At 43.2% G+C, this 25,172-nt stretch overlaps 1 protein-coding gene across 4 annotated transcripts in view; it reads right to left on the bottom strand.

The window, feature by feature from the left end:
• The window catches only part of F13A1 (coagulation factor XIII A chain), a 102,294-nt gene that overhangs the window by 32,510 nt on the left and 44,612 nt on the right, over positions 1-25,172 (bottom strand). For all 4 annotated transcript variants that reach the window (XM_080578621.1, XM_080578620.1, XM_080578622.1 and 1 more), the window contains 3 exons: positions 22,334-22,522; positions 11,350-11,601; positions 4,746-4,864 (listed from right to left, as the gene is read on the bottom strand). In XM_080578621.1, the coding sequence (XP_080434747.1) occupies positions 4,746-4,864; positions 11,350-11,601; positions 22,334-22,522 (560 nt within the window). The remainder of the gene's footprint in view (positions 1-4,745; positions 4,865-11,349; positions 11,602-22,333; positions 22,523-25,172) is intronic.

The following is a 25,172-nucleotide window of genomic DNA, read 5'->3' as shown; positions in this document are numbered from 1 at the left end:
AATATTATATTAGCATTCAAGGCTGTAAGAGAAACTCCACTCAGCTCGTCCCCTTGCCATGTTTGGCTTTATGTTCTACGTTTGCATCCTTAGGGAAGTGGTTCATGCAAACAGGATTTTTGCTCTTGGGCTGAGCTGCAACTATAACTGCAACTGTCTCCAGCTTGGCTTAAGGTTCCTCAGAAGATGAGGGTGATCTGAGTTGTGCCTCCTGCCAAAAGCAATCAAATGCCCAGGCCAAGCTGCTGCCTTGGAAACCCTGGGAGAGGCAGAGGAGGAGGAAGCATGAGGCCAGAGAGCTGAAAAGAAAGCCCGGAAGAAATAAGACTGCTGTCAGTGCTGCAGAAAAGATGGGATGGATGGGGGTGCCATCCTGGAGAGCCCATGCACCCTTTGGCCTCTCTCTTATAGACAGCAGCTCAGCAGCTGAGCTCTGGCATAAGCAAAAAACAAAACAAAACAAAACAAAAACAAAACAAAACAAAACTAAAACAGGGGCATCTCTATGCCTCTGTGTGAAGGAAGAAGCACCTTAATCACTCTCAGCCATCTCCTGCCCAAGAGAAGTCCTCTTCTTTTTTTGCCTACCTCTCTCTCATTGTTCTACAAACTGCCGCAGTATGGATCCTTTTCAGCAAAAATCCTCCAAGGCAGCACACCTGCCTCCTCATCCTGCTCCTGGACTTTGCTATGCACACTATCACTGAGTTGCTTTGTCTGGAGCAACGTTTGCTGCTAAATAGCACTTGGTAGTCTTAGTGAGCAAAACTGAATTCATGGTGTTCAGGCAAGCAAGGAAACAGGGGGGCAGTGGTTGCCAGGGACCTACTCCTAATATTGTATCATTCCTGGGAGGCTGAATGATTACATAGTAGGCTCTCCATTCTGCTCCAGTGGTATGTGCTGTAAATAGTCAGGTGAATAGCTGTGCTATGGAGACCCTCCTTCCCAAGGAGAATCCTCCCAGCGTAAATGCTGGGCCCTCACAGTGGTCCTTCCTGCTTCAAATTCATTTTTCTTCTGTCCTGGTCCAATGATTTATCACTTCCACCAGGATCAAAAAGGGCTTTCTGCTCTTCAAGTCATCAGCAGTGCCTAAGAGCTGAGTTAAATCAATAAGAAGTTTAGCTTGCAAATTAAATCTCTCTCATATACAGTTTATGAGACACTGTCAATCTTGCCAGCATATACCCAAAGACTAAAGAGGAAAGGAATTGCTAACAGAGTTGTTACCTTCCACCTTGGCATTTATAAAGTTATATAAATGACTGTGAAATAACTGCATTAACAGGGGGAGGGACACGGGACAAGCTGTAAAGTTGCCTTACAGTAATATACATGCTCCATTACATTATATTGCATCAGTGTAGCATGCAGAGTACCATAACATGGGCTAAAGCCAGTTTCACCATCCTTCACTGTCCAGTGATTTAAAAGCACTAAATCAAACTAAATCAGTCTCCTGCTCTCAATCTTGGCATGAAGATGCTATCTAGAGGGAAGCAGAACAGAAATATAACACTTGTAAGGCTGAATACCCCTGAAATGTCAGAGGAACCAGAGCAGCGGTAAGCAGCCAGAACAGATCAGCAAACTTGAGCTCGGCATGGGCACATGTCTGCTTACACAAGCAGCAATGGGAATAAACCAAATTCAGGGCAAACAAAGTTTGGCAGAGCCACCTGGAGAAGTCTGCAGAAGGAAGACAAGAGGTAGGAAAACACATGGGCAAAGAGGCTCTGCCTACACACAGATTTACATTGCGTTATAGAGCACTGCATTTAGTGAGACTGGTCTTCAGCAGGCCCTCTCTTTTCATGCTAACTGGCTTGTAAGACACAACCTTTAAAACCATTTAAGTCCAAGTAAGAGGGCTGCATCACCTTTTGCACTGGCTGAATTAAGTCCATATTTCCCACAGTTGCTTGTGGCTTGATCTTACCAAATGCACATGACATAAAATTACATTTACTCTATGGGCTACAATGCTGATGTGGCTCAACATGTGGACATGAGCCAGCTCAAGATGGCAATGACAACACAATGCCCACCTGTTTTATTTTACTTTTCTCACTGTGTTTTAACTGTGTTAAAAGATCAATATAGCATCCAACTTCCAACATTTCTCAACTAGAGAGTTCCTATGTGCCTAGATTTCTTCAAAAGCCAAATTTGTCCTGAATCCCCTTTGGGCTTTTCTTAGTGACTGGCAATTTGCACATTCTTAGAAGAAAGGAATCACAGTCATGTTACAAGGAACACTTCCATCCTCATTCATTACAGCCATGTTTCAACTGGTCTGTTGTTTTTTCCTTCCTGGGTCCATTTTTCTTGCCTTTCCTCCTCTGAAGTTGATGTTGCTCATTAAAGACAGCAGCTGGGAGAATTATCTCCCACTAGCAACCCAGTTTTGAACTGCAAGGTCCTTTTTGATTTACAACTGGAGTTAAAGCTTTCAGCTGTCAGTGTTCAAAGCAATTTTTTTTTAGGCTAAGAATCTTACTTTACTATGCACAATTCTATCTGTAGTTTTGTATAAGACCATATACCTTACACCTCTATGACTGTATGGGGCCATACGCTTTTTACTAAGACTGTTGTACAGGGCCATATATCATATATACAAAATGCATATATGTAGGGTATATCCGTAATATAGGACTCACTGCTAGTACTTTTACTCACTCAGAGCTATGCTCTTAGTCTTAACATCCAGGGTTGCTGAAAATGAGGAAGGCACACGTATTTAATGGTGGGGAACTGGTAGGGTAAGATCAGGAACATCATATCCTCCATCTCACTGAGCCAGGAGAATATTTCTCCATTGCTTTCAACTTTAAGATGTCTGTTACTCCTTTATAAAAAATGATGGACTCCAGGAAAACCCTTGGCTCGGCCCCCTTTGATTCACCTGCCACACTCAGCTTTCACGTGGGCCTGGGATAACAAAAGGTGCAGCACAACACAGGGTGGAAGTCAAGCTCTCCAGTTCCAGTTCAACAGTGGAAGGAAAGCACATGACAAAGGGATATGGAACAGCCCTAACCTCCCAGACAGAGCTGCCTCCTAGCAAAATCAAATAAATAATGCAGTTTCTCAAGGGAGGCTGGTGTTTGTGTCAGGAAGGTGCCAGATTTGCAGAATATAAGCACCTCAGGCCAAACCACTATAGGCCATAAATTCAGCATCTTAGGACATAAATCTAGCAGTCGGTTGAAGCTGGCTTCCATCTCCAGCCACTCATTCCCCTTTCTCCCTCCCCTACATATGTAACAGAGTGAATCCCACATCTAGGAACAGAGCAAGCCTGAAAAATAACCCAAGAAAAAAAAAAAAAAAAAAGGAAATAAAGGAGCTGCTTGTTCAGCTAGATCAGCTTTCCAGTCTGATTCATTGCATGGCTGCACAAACACTTGCAGGGGGAAGGAAGGGCCAGGAGGGGGCATTTTTGGTCAACTTAAATGCACACCCAGCTTTGGCCTCGGGATCTGGTTCCACATATCTCTCTCAGAAGCACCCTCCGCTTGTGGAATTGCCTCCCCCTTACTTTATTTAAGGATTATTTTTAGCTCAGACAGGATCACTCTTGGATCCTACAAACAATGGTGCTGAGACAACCAAAGGAAAGGTGAAAAGATAGAAGCTTCCTAAGGCAGCGCTTCGGCAGGAAAAAATAAAAAAATTAAAAAAAGATGAAACGCTTAATCAAGGAAACAAGAGATGTAACTTCAAAGAGCTCTCTAGGGCAAGCACACTGTCAACCCATCCAGCTAAAGCTTTGAGGCAGTCTTCAGCTGAGGGGCAGAAAGCAAAGCAAGAAGGTTCCTTTCTTCCAGGCTGCACCAGGGAGGGGCAGCAAAAACTGAATGGATCCGTCAGTGGCATGAAGGAAGTACTTCAATACTTTCTTAATTTTGCTGTTGTGAAAAAACAGGACGTGAGGGGAGCCATGTCCAGTAACTGTCTGTTGGAGTCCCCTTGAGTGACAGTTAGGGTTAGTTTTGCTAATTTTGATGTTGCTGTTGAATGCTTTTTTCCTTTTCTCACACAACAACTTAACTCTTTCATCCCGCAGGGATTTTCAGGCTGACTAGTGATTACAAATAGATTGAGGTAGAACAGGGAAGCAATAAGGGGTTGATGTTATTGAAGGGACATCAACACTGCACACCAGCCAGCCAGGGCTGTGCTTCTCAAAGGCAGCAAAGGGAGAAGTTCTGCACTTGTCAGTGTGGTGAGGAAATTTAAAACTCTGAGATCAAACCCAGAAAATAGGAAACCTACGAAAAGCTGACCCCCAAGAAGATGAGAATTACTTCCACCAAGTTGCTAGAACTGAAAGGAAGAGTCAAAAAGGAATGCAATCTCTTGCTAAATAAATAACTAAAAAATCTCCTCTTTTACCAAATCAGTTTGATCTTGAAGTAGCAGTAATGTAGCAGCAGAAATGCTGCTGTGTAGTAAAAGTCTCAGTTAATGATTGTAACTTTCAACAGGCAGCCTCTTAGTATCTGAAATGTGTTCCTAAAACAAGACCTTTAAATATTAGCTATTATAATGTTGCTTTTTTGAATTAGGTATACACCTGCTTCATACAATTTTAAATTTATGCCTCTTGTGTTTCTAAAGTAGAGACCAATAATGCACAACAGATCAAGAGCCCACAGTCTCTGCCACTGTCCGGTGTCAATTAAATTCATTTGCTGTCCTATTGGGAGCAGCCAGAGAAGGTCTAAATAGCTCACCTGACCGTAACTCCAGCTTCTTAATTTTATTTCGTCAATGTCTCCATGGAAAACAATACCAACATCATTCAGGACATATTCTTCCCTTTCCTTCTCGTCATCCAGATACACGGCATCCTCTGCATCAATTTATGCAAAACAAACATTAACACAGCCACTTAGTTTCTATATAGGGCAGATAAAAAATCTTAGCATATAATGCAGTCATATTTGATGAGAAGTGCCCATCGTCCATCAAACAAAGCATCACTTGCTTCAACAGAGTACAAATATAAGGAGATAGTGACCCCAGTTATAAATAGGATAATACAACTTAAAAGCATGCGAGATGCAAAATTGCTGACAACTCTTGCCTGTTTTCTCGAGATCTGCAAAGTATGATTAAAATGTCACATCAAGAATTCTGAGATTACTGTGTACCACTAATTTAAAAGTTCGAGCACCGTAATGCATTTCTGCATCTGTGCAAACAGATCAAAGAACAATTTCAAACCTATTAATGTTAATGGAAAACAGTTCAAGTCAAGAGATCTAAAGAAAAATCTGTAGTGCATTACAAAAATTGGAGTATAGTTTTTATAGCGTATTAACAGAAGGGTGTGATTACTTTTTCCTTACATAAGATATTGACTGCGGTGTGCCTCCCCCATGTAACTTGACTGACCAGCCAGTATGAGGAGAAATCTGAATGTGCAAGTGAAAACTGGAAGCAATTGGAAGAGGTCTTCATTAAAACATAAACAAAGTGTACATCCTGGATTAGTCTTACATCATTCCAAAGTGTATGTGTGGAACCTCATCCTGCAAAGAGTATTCACATCCTTAAATAACCCGTTATTAACATACGTAAATTATTGAATTTACGTGAATTACATGAAACTCACAGGTAGGTGAGTTATAGGGATTCTGTGGTGCTGAAACAGTTGAGGATTTCTTTCCTGTGCCAGTGCTAGTATTTTGTGACTAAGAGATACCACTTAACATTTAATGGTCTGGGAATTAATTAATTAGAGGAATTCAGTAATGTTGCACCAGATAGCAAGTTAAAGGGAAGCAATAACCTGCAATAGCATGATACATGCAAATGCACTGACCACTGCCATAGTAGATTTCTTCAGGATCTCACTACAAATTACTATATGATCATTTCACTTTTAAAAGCCTACTGATTTGTTATATTTTGCTGAAATGCAAATCAGATTTGTAATTCCTTCAAAACCTCATCTAAAGCTTCTCCACTTGCCATAAAACTGCAATTCAGCTGAAAATCACTAAAATCTGAGCCTTCTGAAAAATCAGTGACAAAACTCACACTGACTTCAGCTAAGTGAAGGGTTTTGCCAGTCTGTACACCTGACGCTGTTGGAATTTTTATTTTATCTGAAGATATATTTATATCCATGTTTCTATACATACAGAAGGGATTACATGTAGATACATAACGTTGTGACCTTTACATTGGTGTGCAAGGAATGATATGGAAGCAGGTGTTAAATGTAGGAAGGTTTTTATGTATTCGAGGAGATCAGTGCTTGCCATTATACTTTCCACAGGGCTGCTGTACAAGCTCTGCAGGCTACATCAAAATCAGAGCAGATGGAAAAGCAGCAGGTTTTATCTGCTTTTCCCTAAGGCAGGCAGGTCTGAGACACTTCATGCAGCAGCATGGTGCTACCCATGTGGCTTCTAAGGGCTGGGTCATAACAAGGGTTGTCTATAAGCCTGGTACTGCCTAAGACCAAGTCAGCCTGCACCCAGGCACAAAGCAGATCACAACTTTACATTGAGAGCCTACCAGGTGACAGAGAGTGTTAAAAAACCTGACAGTGAATCAAAAAAGCTGCAGTCACTAATGCCAGCAGGGGCTTGCATACTTCAGAAACCACGTATCACATGATTTTATTGAGATCCAGCTCCCATCTCTAAATAAATTTTGCACAACATCGTACCGAAAATGTTTTAGATGTTACAGATCACACAGGCTCTGTTTCATTAGGATGGGTCTGCCTGATTTGCTGATTGAGCGATTATATGTATTGACTCCCTGAGCTTTGGGTTTTATTGAAGCACATGTGTACAAACAGTACAAAGGATGCATTTCAAGGAGGCAAACCCACACCTTCTGTACAGTTATGTATTCAGTGGAGTGTGTGCACATGCTTTCCTGACAGCTGTTGTTTTCCTTCAGGGATTATAAATATCAATATTGATCTGGTTGATATCAATTGAGACGCTTATGTTATTTCAAGACCGCATGATCTTTGCTAAATCAGATGAAAATTGATTAACTTCTCTGTCAATTATTTTTAAATATTTGTATTTTTTGATAAAGTAAAAAGGGCCTCTGTTTCACAGAGAAGCCAGCTGCTTTGATTTTTGACAGCTTTCACTACCCTTGAGACTGTTTAGAAGAAAATACGAGGCATTTGTGATTGCTTTGATGCTAAGCGTGCTCTACATAGTACAACTCCTAATGATTTGGTGCAAGTGGAGGCTCACATCTGACAAACAGAAGAATTCCAAGGAAATGTGCTGGGTTTGTTTGTTCTTTTTCTCTAGCAGTTTAAGGCTTTTCTACTCACTTTTTATCCTGGGAAATTACTAAGACACCAGCAGTGATACAAAGAAGCAAACTAGCTTGTATGCTTCTCTGTTTGAAGATGGATAAGGTGAAAATACACTTCACATGAAGTCTGCAGGTGAGGTATCCCACAGAACATGGGCTCCCTGTGAAAAGTGTAAGAAGTGCAGAGAAGCCCTGTCCCTTTGGGAAAGTGAATGGGCATGGGAGTCTCCTGCCCAGTACCAGGGGACCTTGGGAACCCCTGCCCCAGCACAGCAACCAGCTGGAGTTGGAAATGACATTTCTTCCCATACACAGTGACCACTGAGCGCAGCAGCACAGCAGATGCGTGGAGGTGGAGGCTTGCCCTCAGCACCCAGCCTCCCTTCATCGTGGGAACTTGGAAAGACTCTTGCTGGGAGGAGTACAGTGCTGTGGCAAACACAGCGATTCAAGAGCTAAAAACAGATATCTACAAAATCCACTTCACTCAGAACCAAGTTCAGTGTGCTGCCCTGCAACTGCCAGTGCTTGCCTACATGGATGTAGCAGAGATATGAAGTTCTTTGTGAATTTTAGTCATATGGAATCTATGATACAAGACGTAAAACTTAAGATATGGCTACAAACATCAGAAAATGTTAACTTGGCCAAATTTGGATGCCATATAACACAGGAGAGGAGACCAAAGTCAACCGCATGTTACTAATCCTCAAACTGTATTAGAACGCTTGAAGGACATGAGCAGAAGAAATGTGCAACTGAGTCACTAAAGATGCAATATATTTAATTGATCATATCTAAAACACTTTGCAGAAAACTTGGGTGAATGAAATGCATACCCTCAGCCCATGGAGTCTGCAAGTTTCAGATACCCTAGGCATCTCCACCTGTGAGAGCCACAAGAGGCCATGCAAGGTCTTTTCTTGATAGGCACTGAGTGTTCCGAAAGCAGAAAGTCACTGGGCTCAGCACCTCCTTGGAAAGAGCTCACAGATCAAAGGAGCCATTCTCTGCTTTCATGTAGTCTGATACTGCTAAGAGTGAAGTTAAACTCCAAGAAGTTATCCTTAATGACTTACCTTTTGTATCTCCTATTTCAGAACTGAAGAGGGCTCTGCATGCCCAAAAGCATATCTTTTTTTCCCAGCTACCTCAGCTGGCTGAAGAGAGAATACTGCCTCTCTTCACAGGCTTTACCTTGCTTATTAACTAGTGCAATTTTCACCTGAGCATCTGAAATCTCAGTCCACCTGCTTGCTGAATTCCCAAATGTTTGGGGTTGATGTATATCATTTTCCAGGATCAGGCCCCACATCTGCATCCGTATTCTTAGTGATGAGCCTTAAATGTAGCTAAGGGGATTAAACCATATGAAAGCCTCTGATGATTTTGGAAGCAAAATACAGAAGCTACTCTGTAGCTTGACTGGTAAAGTATGCTGACTTGTTCTGAAACAGCAGAAAAAAAAAATGCATCCCTGTCTGGGAAAATATGTCAAAACTGAACTACAGTGAAAAAAGAAGTAATAAGGGCACAAATGCCTATGACTTAAAGAAAAGCTCATACAGACACATTGATGTTTCTCTAAAATGATGAGTCGGAGAGCTGTGCTAGACACTGATGGAGCCTGTACTCTGCTCCCTGCGATAATAATCCCCATTCGTTCCTGGCATCAGCCTTCTCTCTTTTTAATGAGGCTTTTCGCTCAGACTCTTCTGCTTAGCTATTAACCCAGCAAACAAGTCTAGGAGATTTTCAAACTATTGTTTTCTGTGCACTTTAACTGCCTGAGGTTTTATACCCTTTTGTCATTCCACTGCACAATCTTTCCCAGCCAGGGGACGAAGCATGGAGAAACATTGTCCCTGCTTTTCTAACACAAAGGGAAAAGGCAGGTACAGGAGCCAATTAGTCCAAACTACCTAGGATTGAAAGCAGGGTCAAGAAATGAAAGTAAATCTTCATCCAAATGAAATATGCAGAAAATAAATCCTACAATATCCAGCAAGGGCCAGGACTTGAAGGCACACTTGGACATGTAAGCTGGGACGAGGACGAAGGCATGATCCTCTGGGGGTGACCCTCACAGCAGGCTCTTGCTGCCCAGAGACTCTCCTTTGCTTTCTTGCACCAGAGCTTCTCTGTCAGCCTTGCCAACAGCTGCTGCTGCATGTCCTAAGCTCAACAGGTTTGCTCACATGCTTTGGTTTTCATCTTGCTGGCTTTTGGCCCCATTCAGCTTAGGTATGAGGGAAGGAGTGCACAGAGAGCAAAGCCGTCATGTGCTGTGGGTACACAGAGATGGGGGAAGAAGGTGTGAAGGGGGTATTGATTTTCCCCTTCTTACTCCTTGCCTGGCACCTTGAACCAGCCTGTGTGGTCCCCATCACACCACGGTGGGGCAGCGAAGCCCCCCTTATCACATTCTCTCCACTTTATGGCTGCATGCAACCCTAGCTGGCTGTATGCGAGTCATGAGGCAACTTGAGGAAACATAAGAAGATTTTTCTCTGGGGCTTATCCCTTTCTAAAGAGGTGCTGAGCCACTACATAGTCACCTTGCTGGCTAACACAGTGGTTGTTGGGACAACAGAACTAAAACCAAGGGATGCTTTACTTTAGTGTGGAGAATCACACCTCCCTAGCTGGAGCTGTGACAGGCTGATGATGCCTTTACAAACCTTGAGCAGCTTGGTCACCAGTGGGTCACCAGTGGGTTGCATTTGCTCACTCACCTTTGACTCCTTCTGTAACCCACTCTCTCTCCTCCCAGAATAAATTCTGACCATGCTTCTCTAAGGCACCTACCTCTATGCTGCATTCAAAAGTCCCTCATGGTGTCGTGGGGCCTTAGGCCCTGCCCTTCCCTCCTGTTCCCGCTTAACTAACTCTGCTTTACTTAGCATTAACATATATCTTCCTAAATAATGCATAAGCTAATCATTGCTTATATTCCCTTGGACCAGGGGCAAGTAATGAACTCAGCACAAATCATTCTAGATACTGACAGTAGTGCAGCTGAATAATGGGCTCCATTAATAATGCTAAACTTACTCGTCACACAGTAAGACAGCCCTTGTTTGGCATGGGATTATTTGATAAAAATACTCTGGTAAAAACATTGAAGGATGAAGGAAGGATGGCAGGAGGATATTAAAGTTAGCTGGTGACCTAAATATATAGCAATATATGCGGCAGACTTGGCGCCTTACAAGCATCAGAAGCTGAGGCACAGTGCTACAGCCTGTCAGAAGGCTGGTGAGCCAAACTTCACCAGTCCTCTTTGCTTTCTCTTTAAAAAGATGTGCTGAGTTCATTGGGTAAAGTGCAATTCTGTCAGCAGAAGGGCTGATTTTACCTGCGATCCAGGGAGATTAGAGGAAAAAATAAATTCTTTAACTCATTGGATTATAAAAAGAAAAAGAAAAGGCTCATTCGCAAAATATTCTGTTCCTTTCAGGGGACAGGGTTGCTGGTAAATAGTCACCACTAAGGGGAAGTTATAAGGTCAAATTTTGCGTAACAGCAAGGTGCCACCAGTCATGCTGCAGCAGACTGAGCGCATCCAACCTGTGCAGGAGCAGCAACTCCCACTGAGTTTCTGTGGGCTTTTAGGCAACCAGCAATGTAACTCAACAGTTGAGTATGGGACACTGCCACATCCTGCCCCGTGCCAAATTCTGGAAAAAAACATGTCTGTATTGACTTGTCATTTTAAGGCACACAAAGGCAGGCAGAAAGCTCACACTGATGCTTATTGAAGTCAGAGCAATGCCTTGGGGTGTGTTTACTATGAGAAATGCTACTTACCTGGGTAAAAACAGACTTAGCCTCATAAAACTATAGAGCTACCCCCACGCCTGCACGACTTGCCTCTTGGCAGAGTTATGTAAACTTAACTGTACCCTTTCCAGATCCAAACTGCCTGGTCTCCAACAACCTTGGCTGCAAGTTCCCCTTACCCGGACCACCCCCTCCCACAAACCAATGAGCCTGGTGGCAGAAAGTGTGAATCTTTGACACTGACAAGATACTTACGTTGGCACCACGGGTTGAATAGTATGTAAGTGTCAGTTGCCGAGTTTCTGTGAGTCCGGATGATGCCAAAGGGAGTCCAGATAGCAACATACAGGCGAAATTTCCCAACAATGCAGGTGGCAGAGGACATGATGGACAGGCGAATGGAATTGTTCTCCTTGTGGATAATCTTGGCTCCCCACTCCCCAGGCTTCAGCACATCACCTACAAGGATCGGGATGTAGGTGCCTTTGTTTGGCTGTGGGTAGCGACCTGGAGAGACAGGGGGTTAACTCCATGAAATGGTCACCTTGGGAAACAAAGACACTCTCAAAACAACAGTCCTCTGCCCCTTTGTCTATTTTCAGCAGAGACGGCAAATGTTAGTGCGCAGAGACCACCTATCTCCCTTAGAGCTTGACACAGTGCCTGGTCACTTGTGTCGCTGCCACCCGAGCACACACACCACCTCCCAACAGGCAACTTATGCAGGCACCCCCTCCCATCTCGCTCCAGAAAGCTTCAGTTTTGCTGGCTTGGGCACTGCCAGGAGTGTACCTGTAGCAGCAAGAGCAGGGGCTGTCCCAGGCTTTCCTGGCTCAAAACTGTTTATCCTAGCACAGTGAGCTGTACTCCAGCCTTGGAGTTAGCTATGTCATTGGTAAGCATGAATAAGAGTTCCTTCCAAAGTTCAGATGCACCCATCACCCTCTTTGCTAACATGCAAGTGCCTACTGGGGCACAGATGTTGGCTTTGGGGCTCTGTAGCAGAGCAGAGCCTTGCTTTTCTCACTGCACCACAGCACCAACAAGCAGAGGCTCTTTCACACATACCCATGCAGATGAGGCAGAGGAAACATAAGTCTGTCTGCCAGTGGATACCCAATGCTCAGTTCTTGCAAGCACCTCTTGGATGCAGTGGGAACTGATTCTGGATACCCAGAGTATGGATGAATGCATCTAGGCTGGATAGCCAAATTTTCTCTGCAAGCAATGGACCCCAAAGCACGACACACCTCCAAAGTACTGTGCATGATGTTCTGCCTCGTATAAAAACAAATCATGCCCCAGAGAAGATTATTTTACTTGCCGAGTATAAAAAGCATCTAGATGGATAAACTATGTGCAAACATGTACACTGCCAGAATTCAAGTTAGGTGGGAAGGATTACACCCCTTGAGCTGGAGGCAGAGCCAAATTATATCTGGAATCCAACCAGTGGTGTAGACAAAAAAGATACTTATGAGAAGACTGAATTCCTTATATCATTCTCAAATCTATTCTTCTTTTCAGATTTTAGGCTTAAAGTTATACTCTCATTCACAGATAAAGTAACAAAAAGCACGAAAGCAGAGAGACAGACTTCTCTATTTTTCCTAAGTATTATTTAAGAGCTTCAAAATTAAATGCAAAGGGGCTTTGATTTTCTTGTTTGCTTACTGTTACACAGTTGATGTAGAGATAAATCCAGATCTGAACACTGCTACATTTTGGGAAAGGGCAACTCCAGCTTTGAATTTGAAGCCTGTGAGCTGCCATGAACTCTGTTTCTAAGAAATCTGGGCCTACTGCACTTCATCCAAAATATTATTCAGTACACATAAACTTCCATTTTGCAGATTTTCAGTACAAATAAATAGCCCAGTTTCCCTGAAGGCCAGGGATGCTGTAACCCATGAAACCCACTCAGATCAGTGAGGGATGCAACAGAGGGAAGAGACCTACAGAAGAAAGAAGGAGTAGAATAAGAGAGCAAAATCAATAGAAAGCACTAGAAAATAAAGCACAGGACACTTCAAAAATCAGCCATCAAAGGAAAGACAGTCTAGAGGGAAGAGCCTACAGAGGTAACAGAGATGAGAGTCTTGTGTCTGCTAACAATTGTGATCTGAGAGCTGAGCACATTCTTGTTCTTTGTAGTGGAACTGGGTATGACCCAACTTGCCTCTACAGTTGATGTTTTGCTTCTAGATTTGACATAACCGTTGTTGTTTTTCTTTTAATTTATTTTTTTATAAGCAGTCCACTCTAACAAAGCTGCAGAGCAAACCAAGTAATTGAACCGACGCCCTCTAAAACCATTAACAAGTGTACTTTTTAAAACACCTTCTTTTCCTCTTTCAGATAGGTGGGAGGGAGGGAGAGATCAGTATTTCAGCATGTTTAGGAAATGACACTGTCAGCCTCTGTCCCTACTGGGGACAGAAGGAGGTGTGCTGTAGCAGGGGCTCCACACCAACACATCATGTCCCACGTGTGCTGGTAATGGGGAAGCTGCAGAATCTCTCCCCAGTAAATTTGCCCATAGGAACCAGACAGGATCCCAAAGGGGCCATGAGGCCTTTGCAATGCATCTTTCTGGAAACCTCCTCACCTGCGCTTCACAGGTGGCTTCGCAAGGTACCAAGCCTCTGGTATCCTCACTTTTCTGAAGCCCCTACATGAAAAACCCCACTTACTCTTCAAAACAGCAATGGTCCCTCTCTTATGCAAAGCTACAAGACACCCTTATCTATCTGCTGCTTGGCAAGGGAGCACCTGTAGCTGCTGCTGAGGAGTATGCAATATCCTTTCAGCCCAGCATCCATGCATGCACCCCACAGCTGCACCCCTGCAGTAAGAGAGGCCACTGCACTGTCCTGCATGAGAAGGTGCTCTGGGATATTGCCTGCAATCCTAGCAGGGATGCCAGGGAAGGGATATCCTAGAAGTCAGGATGATTTGCAGGTGTTATAAACAGTATATACAAGCAAATATTATTTGCTGCTGGCAGGCAGGGTTTGTGTGCTCGCTAACAGTTGCATAAAGCCTGAAGCCAGGAGGAAGGCTGGGAACATGGGCAGAGCCCTCAAGAGCACAGTGAACAATTTCCAACATTTTCTTTGAGGAGAAGACAGCTTCTCTCATCTTCTGAAATGAATACCAAAATGCAAATGGAAGAGCAAGGCAATTGTTACTTCTGAAAGGAGCTTGTAGAGCTGATTTGTAATCACACATCTAGACACCTGACAGCACCAGCCACACTAGTCTCATATACACACATCTGTTGTCTTGATACTAGAGCACTATGAAGTTGAGTATCTTTGGCATTACATGCCAAGGTTGCTGGCAAAAACATCCCTGTGTAGGTTTAGTACTATGTTTATCAACACTGTAGGGAAGTTGTCTCAAGATGACTTGGCCATTGGAATCTATCTACATCTTGAGCACACATTTCTGGCTGCAATGTAAAAGAAGGGCCAACTTTGGCTCATAGCTGGGATATCTTTGATGTCAGCCCTTTCACAGAACGGATAATGTGTAGTGGTGATTCCACTATCTGGTTAAGAGTCTCTAAGGAATGAGATTCAATGATATCCAAATACTCATTACCAAAAGCCTGTGAACGCCTGGCAGAGTACTCCCTGGAGGATCTCGTGCTAACCCAACCCACAGAGAGGCAGGAGGGTGTGTTTGGGTGCATGTCAGGACCGGGAGCCATGTAGTGAGGATAAACTCTTCTTATGCTGACAAGAGGGCGTTTCTGCCAGCAGCATCAGCTGGCTCAGCATTCCTCATGCTCAGATTTGCTCCGGGAGTTGGCAGCCTGTACCACGCTCTGCAGCCAGTACTCCATGGTTGCCTCACTCCCCAGTGCTCACATGTGTTTTGGGTGTAGGAGGCCCTGGCCCTCACATGAGGACATTGCACAGCAAATTGTGAAAGATGAAGTTGTTGAATGACACAGTGTCGTTGGGATGTCCCTGTCTCTTCTCTCTAACAGTACACAGAAACGGGAAAACGCAGTCTGAAAATTCAGAAAGCCCAGAGGTTGCTGTACTATTACCATCAGGCATAGTGTGACTTTTTTATAGGCTCCTTTTGCAGCTTTGAAGATATCCAGTACTGAATGACAGCTGCTGACTGTCCTGCCTTCAAGGCAGGACAGGGCAGCAGAGAATTCACAGTGACCCTCTTTCAGGGGCCTCCAGCTCTCTGCATTTCATTGCAGAGGTAGGTACTGAGCCATATTACTGCCAGAAACCTGTTCTGCTTTTACAGAAAGCTCCTTTTTACAGAAGCTTTAATGATACAAACATATCAACTTCTCTTGCTGCACAGTTCACAGGCCTTTGGTCCTTCTTTCCTCCTTTCTTATCCCACCTTGGTTCCTGTAGCTGTCCAAGCTTGGCTCCTAAAGCTCCTGCTCACTTCAGTCGCAGCTCAGCTCTGCTCTGCACCTCCTGGGGTTTCCAGGCATGCAGGAAAAGAGAAGCAGAATAGCTGCTATCACTACTGAAGGAGCACTGGTCTCTCTCAGTGCTGCATCACCAGGCTTTAAAAGTAAATAAGCATGTGAGCAAAGGTCTGTATGGTGAAATGCACTATGACTGACGCATGTGTGGTTGTAGGCATGTATGGGATTATCCTCCCCACTCCCAACACACGCTTTACAGGTGCAAAAAGAAGAGTGCAGTGTTTGTTAAAACTTGCCAAGGTCTATTTATGCAGCAGCGGAAGAATGAGCCATTTAAAACAGGACTGTGGCTACACACACATGCACTCAAAATGAGTTATCCTTAACATATGCCTCAGCTCCTTAGCATGTCAGCTCCCAGGCCTGTCAGGCATGGAGACAAGCTGTGTTTAATTCTGGATAACACTGCTGCACCAGAGAGGGATTTACAGCAACAGAGGGAGAGCGAGAGAGAGGTACAGCAAGTTCAGTCGGCAAAACACAAGCGCTCCTCCTCCAGCTCCCCAAGTCTGCCAAGTCCCAGTGTTGCTCATCCTTCCAAGTTACTAACAGGAGACCAGGGCTTGCTTGAAGGGAGGCTCTTCCTCCTCCCTTGCCCAGCCACCTGGAAGCTCCTGTCTCCACTGAGTTAATTTTTTCCCTTGATTCCCAGTGGCCATGTATGTGTGTGCACTTAACAGCTCCTAGATATTAGCACAATCTGTGGAGGGACCGACGGGTGCTCTCAGATAGGCCCTACAAAAGTCCGTGGCTGTTTTACTGCAGGCAGTGAGGAGAGAAAATTTGGTAGCACAGAGATGACAGATATAGTTAGCTTCAGGGGACTTTTCCTTCTTGATGGAAGTAGATTACCTCAAAAAAAAAGGGAGGTGAACAAACTACTTCTCAACAGCCTTTTTAGGGACCCTCATTAGAAGATTGTATTTTAAAGGAGTTGAGGAATCTGTCTCCTTTTGGGAAATACATCATACACAGTAAGGTTAACAATTACCCTGATAGCTTCATTTGTTTTATCTAGATACATTTTTCAATACAAACAGCAGCAAATCTATCTCAATGCCAGCCCTGGAAATAAAATAATTGTGACAGGTCAATAAATATATTGGAGCTTGAAGACACAGTAAAGAAGAACAAGAAGGAAAGGAAGGAGAAGGAGGAGAAGAGAGAGAGAAAGACATAAAAAAGAGAGAGAGAGAAAGAGGAGAAAGAAGGCAATGGGATGGCAGGGAAGGAGAAAGGAGAAAAAAAAAAGAAAAAAAGGAAAAAAGAAAGAAAAGAGATGCTGTAATAAAAAATCCCAAACAACAAGCAAGAATGATAAACTTTAAAACAAACAAACAAACAAACAAACAAACAAACAAAAAAAAAGCAGTGTTTCTAAGTCACTGCTTTAATATTGCACCTGGTTCCCTCCCACCATCAAATCCCATTGCCTTCAAAAGTGCTGCATACAAACTTGGAAATGTAGGAAATCTAAATATCTTCAAATAATTTTTGCTTATGGCTCCAGATAGGAATCCTTAACACCTGACCACTTTGTCCCAGGAGTGTATGTTAAGAGTACTTTACAGTTGTAAAACATACATCGGAGTCATGTGCCTTAGCTATTAAAAAGCATTGAAAAATACAGCTAGATTTTAAATGCCACTTGATACTGCTGCAGCAGTGCAAAAGAAGAGCAGAATAAAGATCCCTTTGAAATAGAGAATTCATGGAGCATCTCAAGGAACTCCCTCCTCTCTGCTCCTCCAGGACTGGGATGGGAATTCCAGAGGGGAGAAAAGAAATACTCTAATGCCTTCATTCAGCAAGTGAGGAGTTCTGTTTTTCTTTGCTAAGAGCTGACAAACAGGTCTTTTCTCTCCCTGGAATCAATTGCTAGGAAATGTTCTCCACTGCTAATAAATTACTTTCTTCCTCAAAATGGGACCATCTTGAGAAAACGGGAGTCAACGTGAGAAAGGCCACAGTCTCTGTGTTCATGTCATGTAATTTTCTATAATTTTTCTTTTTTGTTGTTGTTCTCTGTTAAATGGGAAAATAGGGTATCATTGATTCTGAGGTGATCAGCATTGTACCCCTGGTCACTCAGTTGAACTCAAATGTGCTTCTGACTATAGGTGGGAATTTAGTGTCACCTAAATATGGAATCAGCTCTAACATCTTTTTATTCTTAGCTACTTTCATCTGTTTATAGCTATTCCTATGGACCCTGCCTGGGATTGTAGAAAAAGGAACAGTACATCTCCAGTCTCATCTCAGTCCAGAAGCTGATGATTTATAGCCTGAGGAGTACATACGGGCAGGTACGTGGGTGCCCAGATGTGTGGAAAGGTGATAGTAGCTTAGAGGACTGGGATGTATGATTATTTGAGGAGTATGCCACTGAATAAAAGGTTCATAATAATGTTTAGGACTAGACCAATATATATGAATTCATGAAGCCATTTAAGGAAAATGCAAATAGACAACAATTTATGAGGGTGTGGGGAAATATATCATTAGAGTAAGGATGTACCATATAAACTCATCAAGCTCTCTAGGATTTACAGCCATGTACAGGAAGCTACTATTAAAAGCAAGATTGAAGGCTGTATAAGCCCATCTAATCATACATCTGCTTTTCAGAGAAATCACTGCCAGTGCAGCAGCGGTTGTGGAAACTGCAGCACTCATGCCAAGCTGGCTGACCCAGGTGTGCCATGCTCAGACAGGCTGAACCCTGCACAGTGTACAACCAAGAGCTGCACAAAGTAGCCAGTCACCATGCGGGTGGTAGCTGGGAGGGATCAAGATGGGTGAAGGATTCATTGGCTCCTCTGGATTCCCTAGGTCTCCAAGCAAACAGAAATTGTTCAAATTGAATGGCTCTTTTATCTCACCCCCAGGCCAATAAAATGAGTATTTCCCAAGAGGTAATGTTCACCTTTCTTCTCATTAAAAGCCAGGAAGCAGGCTGCAAGAAAGGAAATATGTGGTGATGGAGCAGCTCCCAAACCACCGGTACTGAAGCAGGGCTGCAATCCAGCACAAGAACTGGAATAGTATCCCATTGCACTTTATACGTGGATATTTTTCCATGTGGATTTTTGGTATGCTCATTTTTTCCTATACTTTGGCAGACATTTACAGTCCTCATTTAATGAAGCATTATATGAGAAACTGAATTACAGTAATTCACATGTTAGCACTTCAGCCAGTTTTGCGGATGATTACTCTACGGAAAACAGTCTGTTAAGGCAAAAAGGACTTTAGTCATAAGGAATCCTCCCCAAAGGATGTCAGTCAAAATGCCTTTCAAGAGATTGGGTGAAGTATTTATATATCTACACACATATATTTGTCTGTAAATTTTATCCCATGGATTCTAGTCTCTGTGTGAATGGTTTTTATATGGACTGTGGATTAAAAAAAATATATATTAAAGATTGTTCTGGGAGTGTTTGAGACCAAATTTCACATAACGCAAGAAGAATTTGTCCCGGGTACCCTTGATTCATTATCAATTAGAAGGATTAAGCAGTCTCTACTTGCTTCATTAATCATCTTTTTAATGATGCAAAGGAAGCAAAATTAGGAACAAAAAAAGAGATGTAAAACTAAATTTTAGGGAATAAAGGAAATAGAATAGCTCTGCATACACACAGTACCAAGCCATTACCATCGTCATATTTTTTCAGGAGCAAAATTAGTCTTCAATGGATAAAAATTCTGTGATGGATTAATGTCAGTGTTGGGAAACTTCCAGTGCTGGGGACTAAAAATTTCTGAATATGTATAAACAGCACTCGCTGCAGGCACGGCACAGCTAAAACAGATGTTTTCTCAGCTCCATCCAAATTCCCTGGGAGCCAAATCTAGCTGTCCCTACCAAAAGTTTCTTTGTACCTTAAAGCACATTGAAACACCCCAAAGATCCTACATCTCATGGACAGCCTAGTCCACATTGCCAGGGGTAATCTCTTCACCCATGGAGATTCAAAAAAACTGCCCCCAGTACAAAGCCCTGAGCAGCCTGAGCAAGCTGGACCTGCTTTGAGCAATGGCTTGGACATGAGACCTCCAGAGGTCCCTCCAACCTAGATATTCTATGGTTCTGCTACACTGTTTGAAATCCACTGCTCAGGCACACCAAGAGTTCCTTGGAAAGGTGATTTTAAAACAGCCTGCCAGTACTTCTTCATGTCCATCACTTTAAACTCTCAAACTCAGTACTTTCCTAGCAGGCATCACCGTGATTTCTTTGGAAAAACATTCTCTGAGGTCAAGCTGTGTCTGCCGTAAGGCTGTTGTCTGAGCCATTCCCTAGGTGTAGCTTCTGCCTGACTGTACTGAAGGGTAGGATTCACCTCCCCTGTCTTTAGTGATCTTAAAATCAAAATCTAGTCTGTGGAGTAGAGTCAACATAGGAAGACAAAATACCCAGAAGAGAATTCATCCCATTTTAAGACAGCAGGGTTAAACTGCCACCTGGAGGTGCCTGATTGCTTCCTCTGCTTACAGAGGCAACCTAGGCAATGTTTCTGGACTGGGCGCTAGTTTTCAGGCAACTGGCATTATGGGAGGTGAATGCCTACTCTTCAGGCAGACAAACAAAAAATACTGGGTATAAATGAGGCACATCTCTGTGCAATGGTCTGACAGCACAGCACTGAAACCTTCAGCATTCAGTGCCCATCCCTAAGCATGAGAAATCTCCTCCTTCTCCCCATTAGGGCACTAAACATCAGACTTGCCACTAGAAGGAGAAGTAGCAAGAGTCAAACAGATCATCTCTGGATGAAGTGACTGCAGCACCCTAAATCTCTTTCTCATTGGAGGAATGTTATTTTGCTTTCTGTTACTAGCCTCTGAGGACAGATGTACTGTATTTTGACCACACGTGCATAAAGAGAAGCAATCGTGGAACGCTAAATATTAACTGATTCCTAGAAGAGGAGCTTGAACATCTCAGCTCCCAGCTGAATATCTGTGAGCTAAATTCCTTCTAGCAAGAGGGCAGTGGTGCTCATAGAAGTAGACACTTAAAAAACAGGAGAACGCAATAGTACTGTATCCTAGTCTGATTATGGAGCACTTTTCAGATGATTCCCTGTCACCACACATGGGACATCAGTGCTGCTATTCCCATTTCACAGAAGAGAGAGTAACGGTGAAGAATGAGAAGAGAAAGAGAATTCAACCACACTCCCAGTGCTGGCTCCAAAATCATCATTCGTTACTGAGTTTGTTGCAAAGTCTGTCCTGGCTAAGGCTGTGTTTAATGCTATTCCTATTGTGGCTGAGGATGAAAGTTTTTTTATTCAGGTTTAGAGATTCAGGGTAAAACTGCAGACAAAAGTGTGTTAGGAAAGAGCAACACAAAAATAAACAAATAGCTTGTCTTAAGTGGACTATGCAACATCAAAAGAAATGTTAAATTTCTTCTTCCAATATAGAATATCTGATTAAAATAAATGCAAACAGCACACAATGCAATAAAAAACAAATGTTCCATTTTCCACTTCTTGCTACAGCTGTTTGTTTTAAACATATAAAGATTAAGGGAACAGTCTTGAATTTAATTAAATCCCAAAAGAACGAATGATATTTATGTATATTAAATTTTTAAAGGCATTTGTGGCTGTTCAGCCAATCACTCACTGGTATGTCATAACATGCCTCCCAACCCTAATTTAAATTAGAAAGAAGAGACCCATGGAAAAAAAAAAAAAGTGCAGACAGTAACCTTTTCTCTGCACATATGTTTAAGAGATAAATGCCCATCTAGCTTTAAAAGGCAACAAATCTAATAAATGTCCACATCATCATAATTCAGTGGTAGAAAAAAAAATCGATGTTACAAATTTTGGAACTGTATCTCTCAGGAAAGTAAATTGCAACATCAATTCAAACCCATTTTTAAGAGTTTATAGTTGGAACATTGATGTCTTGACACAGAAACTCACAGATCATTCTGGATGAAACCAGGGCTTTCCCAGAACTGTGATGAATGGAGCAGCATTTTGTGGGGCCATCTTCGGAGCACAGCAATAAGCCACAGCCTGTCATATACTTTCCCCTTCTCTAGCTAGGTTATGCCCTTAGTCCTATAAGTCTAGTCCTATACCTTCAATAAGCCAAAAGGTACATTAGGATCTGAGTCTCTGAGGAAGATCTCCTGGTGAGAAGAAAAAAATGCTTTCTTGGCTCTTTTTGAAGTAAATTGAGAAAGCGTCTGATATGATCCCGAGTAGGTCCAATGCTACAATCTCTGAATCTTTTCCCTGGTTAGCAGGTTGGCTCCAAATGTAGGCCATGAAATCATAAGGCCTTCAGTTCTTCCACTCTGCTTAATTTTTCCCCATTGTGTATTCAACATTTTGTTATCTCGGTTCATACACAGCATCTCTCCCACCTCAAACAAGAGACTCCTCCTCCCTGCATCTCCTAAACAGTAGTGATAAATGTTTCCTGTTCCACCTACCTTTCAGCATTGCCACATGATATTACACATATACCTTTGAAAGCTCAATAAAGTACAGCTTCTTGCTAAACAAAAAGCCTCAAATACTGCTCCTGCTTCTCTCAGAAGTAATTCAGTTGATTCTTTCTTGATTAGGGGTTCACAGCCTGTTTAGAAAAGCATTTCTTTGCCTTTGGTTAAACATGTTTTTATGGTTTATCAATCATAACAGGAAAAGACCTAGACATTAAGTACTGATGTGTTCCTGTTAATGAGAGGCTCTTCAGACTTTGCTGAAAAAACAGCTTTTGCCAGGCACTTACCTATCAAATACTCCAGCCAGAATTGGTCTGTCTCTGGCTTGTAGGGTCGGTTGAAGTCGATCTGGATTTGGAAAGGCTGCCCTCGACGCACTATCAGCTTAGGGTTGTAGTACTTGTCAGTATGGTGCTGCTGCTTGTTAATCTCATAGGGTTCCTTGAACATATGAATGTCCACAACACGCAGGTAATCTGCAGAGGCACACAAATGAGCAGAGAGAATAGTCACAGTCTTGACATCACCATCACTAAAGGCCATGTCTTTCACTTCCCCAGCACTGCCTCATCGAGAAACAACAGCCAATGGAGCATGTTGGATCTGTTTGAGGCTCGCACCTTCCTGTCCGAGCTGGGTTTTATGGACTGAAACTTCTCTGTCCACCTGCTGTTGTTCCAGCAGCTGTAAGGCTTCTAGTGACTGATGAAAGCAACTGCGGAAAGTGCAGGTTCCTATGGGGTGAAAGCTGAGTGCCCCCAGGGAGAGCTGTGCTATCTTTCCTTTGGCATCAGCTTTCTGCGAGTCTGCGCCTCGCTGACACTAGTTTGCCAGTACAATCAGTGGGCCTTTAACAGCTGTGGCTTCATGTCTCTCTTCTTGCAGCCCTCCATTTGTAAAACACAAATTCACAGGGTTTTTTTGATGCTTAAATACATTAATGTTTATAAAGCACGACTGCTACCAAGTGCTGCAGAGCCTGAGAGGCAGTTAATGATCTTGCATTCAGCTGAGAGCTTGGATGTCTGTATTAAATAAGGCTTTAGTGTACTGTATGTGTCTAGACTCAGCTTCTCAGAACACCTCCACTGCTATTAGCATCTTTTATGAAAACTAAATATGACATTACAGTATATAATTACAGTATAAAGTTATAGGCAAACAGCAGTGGGTATCTATAACATGCACAGGCAAAGTACATGCCTCGCTCCCTTCAAATCAGGGCTATCTAAAGGGTTATAGCTGCCAGAAGTTAGCCTGCTCAGCTAATGACCAGTGTGCAGAGGCACTGGGATAGCCAAAGGCACTGGCAGTCACCACCAACTGCATGACTACTACACTGGGAATCTTCACAGTGGGAGCTTTCTCACACAACGGCTCCTTTCATACACACATTTAAGTTGTATGTATTCGTTAGTTTCACAGCCAGTTCCAGCAAACAGTGAGCAATCATATCAAAATGAACTGGACATCATTTCTCCTACATGTTTGGACAGATAATCAGGAAAACTCTGCCAGGAGGACCATTATTGCCACAAGGAGAGAGACAGAAGAGTGAAGCTTGATTTGCAGCTCTCGACTTGCATTTCCAGGTGCTGACAGAAACTAGCTAATTTCTGCATTTTATACTGATGCTACAGAGCCAAACTCATGCCTGGCAAAAAGAGGTGCACACTTACAGCAGCTGGTAGAGCTGTGTGTACTCACAATGGTGGCTAATTTGGCCTGCTACTGAGTACACTGTGAGCAGGAATGATGCACTCAGCGAATGAGTCGGATATCCAAACTGCTGAGAGCTAAACATGGCCCATTTCACAGAACCTCAGAAAACGGCTTCGTGCACAGCTTTTCCCTGGAGGCAGGAAGACACAGCAGACAGGCAGGCTCTGGGCAAGCAGCAGAGCTGCTGCCTATCTGGTGTGTAGCCTCCAGGCTGCAGTAGCGTGGGCATTAGCCCTGCCCTTCTGCAGGGATGTGTTCAAAACATTAGTGGAGTTGCGTGGGCAGCAATGCCCTGGGCAGCAGCGTGGTTCTTCTCCTGCCCCAGCCGAGTCACCCAGCCTGGACTCTGGGCAACAGCTGATGGAAAGGAGGTAAATATGGGCAGCAGGATCTGGTCCCTCTGGTGCGTTGTCACCACCAGCTACTCATACCTGCCCTGTGGGAAACAAAAGGAAAGGAAACTGCCCTAGGACATGCCAAGATAAAGATCCTTTCATGGAAAAGCTCTGTAGAACTGAAGCAAAAACCATTTGCCTCCTGTCAACCTCAACTGCAGAAAGGCTGAGACAGGCTTAAAGTCCCATGGCAATGTTATTGTTATTCCCTGCTCAATTCTCTAGGCTTCTGGAGTAACTTCTGTAGATCCCCGCTGGCTTTAGTGCCGGCTAAAGTAACAGAGATGGTTCTTGTGTGAAACTTTAAATGCTTTTTGCTCAGAAATAACTCTCATTGACCCTCTATGAAATGGGGAATGTCTCACCTCCCTCCCTGCAAAACTTACCCATGTTCCCTCATAATAATGCTGACAAAGCTCATAATTAAATTATGTGAGGCACAAATTTCCTGGAGGGCTGTGAAGACGGGTCAGGGGGAAGTCTCTCCTGTTTTCTCTCCCAACCCCTCCCTGGCTGAAAACATTCTATGTAAAAGTTGCATATTGCAGCTCTGTGAGAGATGAAACTATAGTAGAAACTAGTAAGTTTGGCTCAGCTTCTTCTCGCTTCCAGGGAGGCATAAAAATTCTTTTGAACATTTGTTGTGTTTTCATCTCGTGTTCTGAAACAAAAGACCCTGCCCTTCATTTACAAGTTAGCCCCTTCAAGGAGCTACAAAGCTAAGTCACCCCAGGGTGTCAGTTCAGCGTTTGCTTCATTTTTCCCAGGACTTTACAAGGCTCCTGTCAAAACACAGCTATGCACACCTGCATAAAACACATTTCACTCTCACTCTCAGTGTTAAAATGAACTTCTTTGAGCTCACCAAATTAAGATGACCTGTGACTGAGCCCATGTTAATTACAGTAATGATAATTACAGAGGACAAAATGTGAGCAGGGTAATGGGATGCGTGAACATCATCACCAGGAGTGGAGATGTCATCTAAAGGAAGGGTCCAGGCACTGTG

This window comes from Anser brachyrhynchus (assembly GCF_964034855.1).
Source record: "Anser brachyrhynchus genome assembly, chromosome: 2".
NCBI classification, from domain to species: Eukaryota; Metazoa; Chordata; class Aves; order Anseriformes; family Anatidae; genus Anser; species Anser brachyrhynchus.
The sequence above is the reverse complement of the archived record's forward strand: the minus strand, read 5'-3'. Positions and strand labels throughout refer to the sequence as shown.